General features: G+C 32.0%; 1 protein-coding gene across 1 annotated transcript; it reads right to left on the minus strand.

Annotated features, from left to right (window-relative positions):
• Positions 1-6,413: 6,413 nt before the first annotated feature.
• LOC113384535 (innexin inx2) lies at positions 6,414-9,079 on the minus strand. The gene has a single exon (XM_026622268.1). It carries the CDS (start codon positions 8,985-8,987, stop codon positions 7,905-7,907), a length of 1,083 nt encoding a protein of 360 aa, XP_026478053.1. The 5' UTR covers positions 8,988-9,079; the 3' UTR covers positions 6,414-7,904.
• Between the last annotated feature and the right edge of the window lie 4,359 nt (positions 9,080-13,438).

Below are 13,438 nucleotides of genomic sequence, written 5' to 3' on the forward strand. Positions count from 1 at the left end.
CATGCATTTCAAATGCAGTCTCCGGCTCTTCCTGTTTTTCAGTCTCCAAATCTTCTGCTGTCGCTATCGCTCCATAGCCATGCATCTCGAATGCAGTCTCTGTTTCTTCCGGCTTTTCACTCTCCAAATATTCCTTTTCTACCAGATCTCCTGCTGTCGCTATCACTCCATAGTCATGCATTTCGAATGCAGTCTCTGGTTCCTCCGGTTTTTCACTCTCCAGGTCTTCTACTGTCGCTACCACTTCGTAGTCATTTTCATCTGATATATTTATATTTGCTCCGTCTGTGGTAATCTCACCATCAATCGCCAATATTTCGTTAACTCGAAATGTAGTGCTGTCAGGCGCCACCTGCGCCGTACTCCGGACATTTTTGCAGAATCTCTGCTGATGCTCCTTTGAGCCACAGTCGTAGCACGCCACTCCATCGTTCTTCGGTTTGATGCACCTGGACGCCATATGTCCCACTCCGCCACAATTAAAACACCTCACCGTAGGATATGTGCCTTGTGTTTCCACTCTAGGAAACACTGTTGGCTGTACCCTCGTAGGCGGCATCATATTGCATCCGCGTTCCTCCGCTGTCAACTCATTCATTACACCTAGCAGAGTTGCTAAATCCTTAAATTGGCTCATCTTGGCTTGAGCCTGGAGTGGCGGGTTGTCGAAGCCGTCTATCATATAAGCCAGTAGATCGGACTCCATAAAACCCAACCTATTCCCTAGCGCCATCTTCTCCTGAAAGTATGCGCTAAACGGTTCCTGTTTTCGCCACCTCCGAGACTCAAAGCGCTTCATTCTAGTCATCCTGTCTTCTCCATTTTTGAAAAACGCTGTTAGCACCCTCTTCAGCTCGTCGTATGAATATGTCGCATACTCTGCCTTGCTGTCATATAATCGCCTCGCCCGCCCCGACAGCTTCGATGTTATCAGCACCGCCATCTTTTTCTTAGGCACCTCGTATGCATCCCGGACGGTCTCAACCCGTTCAAACCACGCCTCGATGCATTGCTCAGACGACCCGTCGAATATCGGTATCGTCGCCAACCACTCGCTGCTCGAGATGCTATCGTTTTTATTACTGGTTGTCGCCCTAATAAGATTAATCAAGTCCGTCAACGATAGCACTCTTACGGCTTCGGGCACCAAGCTCTCAGCATCACCGCCAGTAGCCATCTCACCAAATCTTATTTTATTTTTGTAATCTCCAGTTTTTAATTACACACATCGCAGTTCCGCGACTCGCCAACGTCAATATTACGCCCTGCTTTTGATATTTTCTCTCCACTCTGTTCTTATTCTGGTTACCCACGTGCTAACCTCACTTTAGCACAACAACACAAACACACAAAACTTACAAATAACACCTGCACCTGTACGATAGCGAAGCACACCTTGCTTTCTATCGCACCCCGTAATTATAACCCGCCTGATTAATAACACGGGCACTCAAAAAAAAGATTATTGAAATCGCCTATTTCAATAATCCACACCAATAATGTTCTCTAATAAAATTCTCCACGTTTTGATCCTATCCCACTTCTGAGCTTTAAGCTAGCTTTATTCTAGCATTAATTAATTAATAAAACACCTTTTACTTCATACAACACATTTAATAATTCACCAAATTAACACAACGCCGAACTGTTCAACACTCCAGTTACCGCCAGACACCGACTCGCACACAGATACATACTTCTGTTCCGTAAGGGATCAGACACTCTACATATGACACACCATAGAGCACATACACGTCAGGATAGACACTCTTGGCCGTTATATTCAAATGACAGACATACAATATTATAATATATAAATATAATATATATATATATATATATATATATATATAATATGATATTAGTAAGACTAAATAATAAACGAATCTATATATGTTCATCAAATTATCATTACTAAGTTTCATTATCATCATTGCTCCTATCTATGCACCATGAATTGATGATTTTGCATTTTTTGTTTCAGTCCGATGACGCTATAGAAGCGATCTCACGATCAGAATGTTTACAATGAATCGTGAATAATTCATTAACAGGAACCTATCAGTCACACACTATGGAAACAAGGTGGATATATGTTATGTTTGCCCAAGACAGGTTTTACTTTTGCCGATCGGCCGAGCTTGTCAGTATAATCTAAAAGCCGATCGATTTACTGCAGATTATACTTACATGGTACAAGGAATTTATATTCGAGCCGTTTAAATCGACTTAGATCAAATTTAATAGTAGCATGCTGCAGGTATTGCGAAATTCAATACTAAATAATATCATTATTAAATGTGTACCGCATTACGCTTAAAAGCTTAAAATGGATACTGTATATACAATTAAAATGCAAATGAAAATATATGATTAATTAAAAAGTTTGGCTCATTTTTTTTTTGTATAACGCTTACGCATCCCAAAAAGAACTTGGCTTGGAAGAATTGAATATTTTTTAAAAATTGAAAATAAGAATAAAAGTATGGAAGTAGATTTTATCAAAAGGGTAAAAATTTTCGAAATGTTAGCTTTATGTTAATGTATAAGTATGCATCATTTTGATGTAAATAATTTGTAAAACTTTATTAAGACTTTTGTTAACTATGCAAGAGAGTTAATCCATTTTCCACATTTTTTACAATTTTAACCCATTGAGTTTTGATAAGTGGTAAATTTCAATCGGTCTAAAAATTATTCGATTCTTATTGAAATTATTAAACGGCTTTACACTGTACTGAATTTTGAGTTCTTTAATTTAATAAATCCAGTAAAAACTTGTTGCCTACTTTTACTTTTAAGTACTTTAATTTAGATATCGGTACTAGAAATAAATGTTATTAAGGTACATTACAAGACGACCACGAGACTATTTTTCGGTACAATTTTTTAGGTCATTCATGGTTTAACTATCTGCTCGTATATTTTTTATTTCTGTACGGAAATTACGAATTACGAATATCTATTTCTGAAAATTGTTCTCAATTTTCTTAGAATAAAAATTACATCACAAAATTAATACCTGTTTCCGAGTAATAATATTGCAAATTGATTCATTCTAATCACAGGAGTTGAGCAAACTTTCTATTCTATTTTCTAGTGAATCATGAAGGGTAATTATTTTGTATTGTCTTTAAATATGATGGACCTCATGACCTTTAATTAAACGTATTGTGCTAGCTGCCACATGAAGCGACCTATTTTAATAAAAATTGTAATGGTTTATACCAGGGGTGCGCAACCTTCTTTGTAATATTACATTCCATAAATAAATCATAATACTTGCTATTTAATAAATAAAATATATAGTTTTATGTTCAAATAACTTACTTGCATACCAATTATGAAATTTAACAGATCAAAAAATTTGTGTTCAAAATAACAATGAACGACTGTAGATTATTTCATTTTATCAAACGGGTTTTAAAATCAGTCACGCAGTACGTAGATATGCAGAAAACTTTTGCAAACGACTTATAGAATAAACAATAATCGTTATTGTATAACGGAATCTGCAAAAAATTACGACAAAAAATTACAATGTGATTTGCTCATGCACAAGGTCTTAAACTACTTTCGGAAAATATGTACAGAATATTTTATAGCGGTTATAGCACACGTACTCAGGTCAATTGTAATTTTTTAAGTGGTTCCAAGAAAATTTATTATGTAGTGTTCTTATCATATAAAAGAAGGAATAGAAATAATATATGTAACTCTAAACAGAAATAAAAAAATGAATCAAAAATTTAATATAAATTATGATGCATATTTTAATCAATTAATGCAGCCCTTTCTAAACCTTACCTTAAGGTAAGGGCTTTACTAAACAATAATAATTAAATGAACAATTTAGCAATTTTTGAAACTTTCTTTGGAACAATGCATTGAAGAAGTGAAATTTCTATTATTAAGGACGCCATGGACTGAAAGAAATCAGAAACCTTAGTAGAGTACCTACTACCTTGATAACTGGTAATATATTTGAAACAAAAGTTATTTTTTTTTTTAAGATTTAATGACTAATTTATCAGTTCAATAATCTTCACCAAAATTAGGATTCTGGTTCTTAGAAGGTGATTAGAATAGTAAAAACTGATAGAGATACTCTATAATTTACGTTTGAAATGAAATATATTCATAGGATGTTGAAGAAAGTTTGGAGAAAATGATCACAATATCATGGTTAGATTAATATTTAGCTATAAAAATAATTCCTATAAAATCATTCATTAAATTATTAATGAACAAAATAATTGATATTTTAATTACTAATATATTTTACATAAAACTTTAAGAAAATAGATTCTTACATAGGAATCATAAGAAAATTTTTTCAGAGAACTTTCATCCGAAAGTTATTTCTAGTCCTGTAATTACTGTACAAGCATTTTAATCTTACAATAAATTCATCTGTCTCATCTCGAATGATGAAATGACGAATACTCTTGAATATGAAATGATAGGCTGGTTAAATATTAGTTCAAGCCACAATAAAAACATGAACATGAAATATTTAGTGAGTGCCACACGCGCAACAGATCGTCATCGCCGTCACTCTTATCTTATCTGGAATGCCTTTCTAAATTTTGGAAAGAATAAATAAGAAACATGATGACGTTCGTATGCACACACTGAAAGATACACAGATCAACAGATATGAGAATAAAGATATATCTTTTTGATAACGAAAATAGTGATAAAATAAAGTGAGCTTTGTGATGAATATTGCGCATTAGTAACCATGATATTACTTCACATTATTAAACTAAAATTGCAAGAAGCACTGATCACGTCGGGGTCACCAATTTAGTAAAATTATTTCTTAAGAGTTTTTTTTTCTTGCATCAACTCTACAAATGGAAGTTTAATGCTCATTGAATTTATATAAATATCAATGCTTCAAAGAATCAAATATACTGTTTCTTGAATTTAAAAAAAAAAAGTTTTATATAACAAATTATGAAATTTTTTCACGTATACCATAGGTGAACTAAAATATTTCCCAAAATGTTCGACTAGTTCTAAGTTCTAATATGCTTCCCATCCCAGAATGTGCCCAAGTTGAATTTTATACTATTTTTTTTCAATTAAAATTTTAATATGGATATCATATTCTTGTATCTGTTTTAAGATGCTGCTCTAAAAAAACTTATTTGGTTTGGAAAAAAACTACTGCAATTTCTATTAATCACGAAAACTATTGTGTAACTCTTTATGAGAGTAGTATGCAAATTTTGCATAATATATAACAATTTAATTATAATATAACAAATTTTTTTCTGTATCCAAAATTTTCATTCTTCATTCTAGTTTCATTTAAAATTTATGGAAAATACGTACTATAAAAAAAGCTTACAAATTTAACCTTTATAAAATATGTTCATTGAAAATTGATGCAAAATCTATATAATAGGATAGGTATTGAATCAAAAATATTGTTTATTAAGAAGTTTTAGTTAGTTATTCAGGTATATGCTAGAACCAAAATATAAAAATTGAATTTAAATAAGGTAAAGCGTCCAGCAGTTGAACTTATATACAAACCAAAAATTGTGCATGACAAACTTATACCTTTTCAGGTGAGATACATGGATAATTTCAAAATAATGATATTTGAAAACAAAGACCTTATGAACTGTAAAGAATTAAAAATGCAATCAAAGTCCAAAAATAGAAGGAAACACAAGTTTCGAAATAGTATTTATATTTATATGAGAACCTCAGAATACACTATGATCGACAATCAATGATAATAGTTCAATTGTTTTAAAATAATTAAAACATGATTTATTATTAAACCTTACAAACTAAAAATTCTATGATCACATTATCTTTATTATTATTAAATATAACATTATACTAAAATCTAAGAAAATTTATTTTGCGGGTTGGTGTCAGAGTACGACACATTGCTTTAAAATTTTAATTTGACAAGAAGACTTTACAATTAATATTTTTATGAGAACCATTCTTGTAAAATAATATCAAAATTGTCAATGTACAAAATTCAAAAATTGACACAATTATTACTGAATGAATCATCACAGAAAATAATATTGCTTAATCTCGGCGATTCGGATGCATAATATTAATAAAATGTCGGATGAATCAATAATCCTAATTGTAAGAAAAGATATGCATTATTTTTTAATATTGTTAACTATGATATAATATAAAAGTACTTATCTAAATAGCAAGTCCCCTAATAATCGTGGACATCACATCATTGTAAAGTATTGAATCAGGAAATACTTTGATATACTCATCAATAACAAACCGGAGTCGCATCGCTAGCAAAGTCAATTAATTTGCTGACATTTTCAATTATGTTTCGATTTCGTCGAATTGATTTTAAATAAGTGCACATGTAAATATATAATATGTAATTCGTATGAAAATGTCAAATGTGGTATGAGCAAAAACGTCAGCAAATTGTAGAAATATAGAGAAGCAACTCCGCGTAACTTTCATTTATTTAAAATATACACGAACACTCACGTCGGCGTTCGAATCGATTTTTATAAATATACACAATTATGGCAGTTGATATTGTTACGTCATTATATTTAGATACCTGGTTATAATTACAATATAAATATATAAAATTTTTATAAAAATTTCGTTATAAAAACATTGGAATACTCAAAGGCGTTTGACCTTACTCTAGAATAGAAATGGATTGATTGTTTTGTATTGCTTAGTTACAAAAATGGAATGGAAATATCAGTCTATACAATTTTAGAATTTCAATTGCTCGAAAACTGTGTTGTACTTTTTCGTATATAAAACAAGGCGCCTTAAAAATGGCTTGCTGACTTTTTTTATAAAATATCCTATTTGAGGTAATTTGCAGCACATTCGTCAAATTAAGAAAGGTTAATATAGAAAAAACATATTATTAGACGTTTCGACACTAGATGTGTGTCATCATTCAGCAGTCACAGCAAGAAAAACAAAAAAAGCAGAAAAATATAAAGCACATCATTTTTCTTCTGGGGCATTATGTCTCTATCTGAGCTTTTGTTTTAATTATTTATTAGTTATGTTTGTTTTCAAACAAATTCAGTTCTTTATATTTTTGTGTTTTTCCTGGCGTGACATTTGAATGACGACATACATCAAGTGTAAAAACGTATAATAAACCATTTTTTCTATACTAACCTCTTTTAATTCTTTAACGAATGGGTTGCTAATTATCTCAAATATATTTCAACTTCGACAAAACTATCAAAATACCTTATATAAAAATAGTATATATCTCTAATATTATAGAATTACACGTGTAAATATATGCCATTCATATACTGATGCATCATGTCTTTTGTTTTATATAGATAGCGAATATTGTGCGAATATGTTCAGGCAAAACACAGTCTTCCGTCATGATTACAAAGCAAAGAAGTAAAGAAATTGGTCCCGTAATCGTGTGTGGTTATTTGTTGTCGTTGCTTTTATTTCTTATTGTTCCTCGATTTGGATGGAATTCCATTACGATGTATTTTCTCATGCGGCTCAATTCGAAACTGGTTTACGCACTCTGAGCGAACGGCCAGAGAGCGTTCGCTTCAACTTAACACGCGCGTCGAGAGATCACGTGACGTAATCACAGGCACAGCTCTACGTCACGTAGCACGTGGAAATGGTGCAGGGAGAAAATACAAACGGCAGAACATAAACAAAACAGACGCTTCGTTCGAATTTCGCATTAAATCTCGTTGTTGGATCGATTTTGGGTCGAAAATCGTCGCGCGGCACTATCACACAGCTTGGCACAACACAAACAATATGGTATTAAAATGTCGACATTACACACACCGGAACACTATACGGATGCGCTTTCACGCTAGATCACACCATCACTACTTCCATTTAAATATATCATTTTCTTGTTATTCCTCTAATTAAACGACTGGATCCTTCCCGCTAAGTCTTTCTGCTAAATCGCTAACTAATTCTTTGTAAATAAGAGGATCGATATTCTTGCCAAGCTGATATAAGATAAACCAATCACCGATTTGACATTTCTCAGATATCGTTTCGATCTCGTCTTGAGGCGCAAGACGGGACCTTGCGCGTAGCAAATGCTTTCTAAATTTGGGGCCCATAACGACCACAACTCTGTAGATCAGAGAAATTCCTGATAAAATGCTCAAAATGACAAACCAGAACCATAAGAAAACATAGATTTTCTCGTTGACGATGTTCAGCGGTAGAACACATAAGCCATCGAACTTCTGCACGGTTCCTGATGGACCATATTTGTGGAACGTACATTTTGTAACTTTAGGAAAGACTCTTGACATAGGATCTTCTCTTTCTTCTGGTTCCATCTCGGTAAATCGTATGACATCGCTGCCATAAGTAGAGAATTGACCATCTAAGAAGAAATCCATGAAATAAATTTGACCCACAACATTCACAAAGTTTAGAGCTTCACATATAAAAAAGCGGAATGCATAGAAGTTCTGCGTACGCAAATTGGCTACAAAATAGTCCACAAGTAGTTTCTTTCTGCCATCTTTACAATCATCGCTCACCACAGGGCAGTTCAGGTCCAACACCAGCATCTTGATGCGTCCTCCTTCCCATGTTTTCCACAGATAACGTGGAACATAAAATAAAATAGCTTGGAAAAACAACACAAAGCACACCCACTGATAATACTTGTGGTATTTAACTTCATCCCTGCCATCAACATGAGATGCAACACCAGGTTGAACAATGTCTTTACCGGACACTCCAACTAATCTATTAGGGATGGTAAACGTTGAGTAGATCCAGCAGTATGTATCCATCACATTCATTGGAATTTCATCGACAATGCAATCTATGGGGTCACCAATATATTGTCTTGACGTCACTAATAAGGAGAAAGCGATCAGTATGATAACCGTTGCCTTGTAATGCAACCTGAAAACATTGTTGTCTATGCAGACGGTATCGAGTTTGAGAAGGCCCTTGACGGACCCGAAAACATCAAACATTTTGCTAGTTTGTTAGTAACAGAACAGAAGAAAAACAGAAATAAAAAAACACTAAAAGTGCTGTGGGAGCACTACAGGCACACACACGGAGCGCAGTCACTGGATTCAAACGAGAAATGTTCGCGCTATGACCGAACGCGCGCGACTAACGGCCAAACGAACCCGAACCACGCATGCGGTGGGGAGAATGTCCCTTCTCTCTTCTCGCAGTCATCGACAACACTCCGAGTTACACGATATACGAACATTTCCCAAGCTTCTAGAACTACTATTATAATGCATCATAAAGGACCAGATAATGAATATTATCACGTATTCCGAACAATAGTCAAATCTGTCAATAAATAGATCCAACGTAGTAATAGAGTAATGCGAAGATATTAGTTTTGCTTTATATTACTAAATTTTTGGCTAGACAAATAAGTCGAAAAACGATAATGTATCCAACGTTTTACATTAATACACATACTGTGGAACCCCGTTGCAATAATCATGCTTAATACAATTTCTCGTATAATACGTCGTTCGTACTATGAAATATTTTGTTTTTATTCCGCATAAAATGCTTTCTTGCATATAGAAGTTTTACTGTAATTTTATTCTTAGACACAAGTGTACCATGTAGTATACATATTATAATTTAAAATCATCGATAAAATATTTTTTGCTAGTATTACTAATGAAGAAGGAAACTCATCAATTGAGCTTTTTTGCTGATTACAGTAGAACTCCAATTATCCAAACTCCGACTATCCGAATCGCCGATTATCCGAATCTCTTTCAGAAATAAAATTGTTCAAAAAAACGGTTGAAGACCGCAAAACAGCTTATATTGACGGAGATGTTTAAAAAACAATGATTTTTATTTCTAAACTTGTATATAAGTACATTTTATTTATATTGAAAACATGTGAAAATATCATGTTTCTTTCATTTAATTCAATAAAAAAAATAGTGCAATATCAAAACGTAACTTTTTTTCTCTCCAATGGCAATTTTTTTAAAAAAAACTCCGATATCCGAATATTTGATTATCCGAATGGGTCCCGGGTCCCCATTAATTCGGATAATTGGAGTTCTACTATACTAAATAAGCTTGTGATTTTAACGAAGCAAAATCAGTAAACCTTATTTTCAAAAAATATTTTTAATAAAATTTAAGTAGAAAATGCTCATTCATGATTTAAAATAAATTTTTGTTTTCTTGACCTTTAAACATTTTGAAGTATATGAAAACTAAAAATATACTTGGTATAAAATTATATCCTTTATTTTATTAGCATTTAATTTTTGTACACTTTAATATTTAAAATAGAAGAAAAATAATTTATAACTAAAAATAATATAATTTGGTGTATAATCATGTACATACAATTAATTGTATTGCAAGCTATTATTAACTAATGTGTAGTATATACTATAGTTCTTCTATATATGTACTATAATACACATTAATATATTATAAGATTTTATGATACTATATCAGCTGGTTAGAAAAATAAGTGATCGTCAAATTTCATAAAAACCAAATTTTTAAAGGCCCAAAGTTTCTACGATATTTCTAAAGTTGCCAATTTATCAAACAGTGTTTTGCTAATGAAATGCCTACAAATAATATCTGATATATACAGATATATCAAATGATGCTCAAAAACAAATTTTTGATAATGGTTTTCTGAATATTGATTCAAATAATCAGATTGGATGTCAAAGTTGTCGAAATTCTGGAAAAATTCCCACTTTGTGTCAATTTATTTTGTATTTGTATTTCCACCTATACCAAATTATATACCTAAACTAGATACTGTATCTGATACTTGATCAGATACTTAATTTCACCTAGGTTGTATTCCATGCAAATTAGACGATTGCGACATGCAAATAGACAATTTGGAATATTTGGCCAAATTATAAATGTGCCTGTTGACGTTAATGATGGTTAATTGATTACCTCGTAATATTGATGACGATCATTGCATTAACGTTCACATAAAAAAGAAAATGATTCATAGATGAAGCTATGTGCAGGGCTTGATATAACTTTTCTTTCGACAGTTCTAACTATTTTTTCTTTTATTTTCCTATTTTCTCCGATTTTTTATTCTAAATTTTTTTAACATTTTCTTACAAAGCTTTTCATCAATATTATTTTCATTGCTTTAAACTTTCTAAGTTTGGAACTTAAAAAAATATGCAATGAATATTTAAAGGATTTTTTGCCGTCAGAAAAATCTCAAGATCTATCACCTTTCACCTACTACCATGCCAACGAACTATCGCATCACGTGCAATTATGTAAAAACCTATAATGTCTAGTATGTAATAGAATATTCTACCATAAACTATATTGCGTAAATTTCAAAAATGAATCTAACAATATCCATCAATCAAAATATAAATAATTTAATAAATTCCTTAATGTTTGAGAGCCAGTACAATATAGCACAGCTTGCACCGTGCATCGAACGGGTCGGTCGTTCCCTCATCAGTGCCACGAACAGAAGAGTGCCGAAGTACCGGGAAAGGCCTGGCAACAGCGCCTCGCGCTCAGGTCTGGGCCCCGCGAAGGTGAGAGGCGCGCATCGAGATGCAACACCCGGGTTTACGCAAATACCACAAAGGAGACCCAAAGAAGAAGCAGGCAAGAAACCAGTGGCGGCTGATGGTACAAGAATAATAACCCAATACGATTCAAATTAATTAATTCAAATTTACTAATTTTTCCGGGAAAGTTGATGTATTGAGCAGAAAAATAGGAGGTCAGATAAGTTAGGAAAAAGAAATAGACTAGTTTCTCTATACTTCATTTCATTCGATAATAACCCAATTCGATTCAAATTAATTAATTCAAATTTACTACATCAAATTTTTCAGAGCAAATTGACGTATTGAGCAGTAAAATTGGGGGCCAGATAAGTTAGCAAAAAAAGGACTAGTTTATATATACTCATTCGATAATTGGGAATGTATATATGCAATATATACGCAATTGTAGACGAGTACACTCTTCTATTTAATTATTTACTCATAATCATAAGATCTATTTGTACATTTTTATTGATATTAAAAATAGCTATCAAAATAATACAAATCCATAACATATCACGATAATATTAAAATAGGATAAAAAATCATAGCATGGACTCTCCAGTGAGTGATTTTTCTAATTAAGTCTAATTGTAAGGCAAATTTATTGGCTAGCAATTTTTAAATCTTCTTATAGATGATACTTTTAGAATGGTTTTTATTATTAGTAATATTTGTGCATAATTAAATAAAATTATTTTTTATTATTATTATATCATTATTTCATGGCTTCAAACCAATTATATTGCTAATTATTAAATTCAATTTTGAATTATTCAATTTTCTACTTAAGGAGGTCTTCTAGTGTAGAAGATGAATAAATTTTAGGTCATTAATAAATCATCACAAAAAAAGCAATACATTTTTTTAATATCTTTTTCTTATAATTTACTAGATGACCCTACAGACGTTGTCCTGTACTTATATTTACAATTCAAAAGTTTAAATTTTTTTTGAAAACCTATACTGATATTTACCAATTAGTTAAAAATTATTATGTTTTTATACACTACAGTCTATACCAAAACGTATATACATCCACCTATGTGGATCTTAAATGTACAACTTCTATAAATAAAATGATGAGTATTTGTTCTTTGAAAATCATTATAGAACATTTTTTTTTATAATTAGTTCTCTTATTGATATCCGACATTATTTTCAAAAAAGATGAAATTACTGAGAAGGATGTCATCTCCCCGGGAAATGGCAAAGAAATCTAAATGATTTTTTCTTTTGAGAGTAAGATAAACCTAATTTCAAAATTTCTTACAAATTGGAGCACAGTAAGAAAATTCAGACCGAAAACGCTGCATTGACTTGAGTAAATATTCCGTATCCGATGGCAAAAATATGAAAATACTAACGCTTGTATGTGAAAAAGAAAAGGGCTGTTTTTAAGGTTTTCCCGGCAATTATTCAATTTTTTCTCGCCGTAGGAACCATCCTTGGGCTTGAACAAACATTTAAAAAAAAGAATTGGCCAAATTGGTCCAGGTTTGTTGAGTTACACGCTTACCAACACATTTTGCTATTCATTTTTATATTATAGATTTATCAACGTCACAAGAGTATAGTAAAAAGTTAATAATTTTAAAAATTAGCAGTTGTTGAACCGTGCCAATGATTGCAAACCTCCTAGAAATCCGAAATAAAAAAAAATCTAGAATGATGTCGCAATGGCTTAATTAGGATTAAGTTAAAAAAGCAAAATGGCGACTATTTGAAAAAAGACCATTTTTCTCACCGCTTTTTTGACTTTTTAAAAATAGTAAATATTGAGATTTAAGGCTGATCGAGAAAAATCTGTAACAAAGATGCTGTAAAAAGATATGAGAAAAACTCGTATAAAGTTCCGTGTAAAA

The sequence above is a fragment of the Ctenocephalides felis genome, unplaced genomic scaffold (assembly GCF_003426905.1).
Source record: "Ctenocephalides felis isolate EL2017-DRISC unplaced genomic scaffold, ASM342690v1 CF-g0.4_SCAFFOLD_03571, whole genome shotgun sequence".
NCBI classification, from domain to species: domain Eukaryota; kingdom Metazoa; phylum Arthropoda; class Insecta; order Siphonaptera; family Pulicidae; genus Ctenocephalides; species Ctenocephalides felis.

What these genes read in the sequence shown, in the direction of transcription:
- LOC113384535 (XM_026622268.1), bottom strand. Translation starts at nt 8,987, where the DNA reads ATGTTTGATGTTTTCGGGTCCGTCAAGGGCCTTCTCAAACTCGATACC.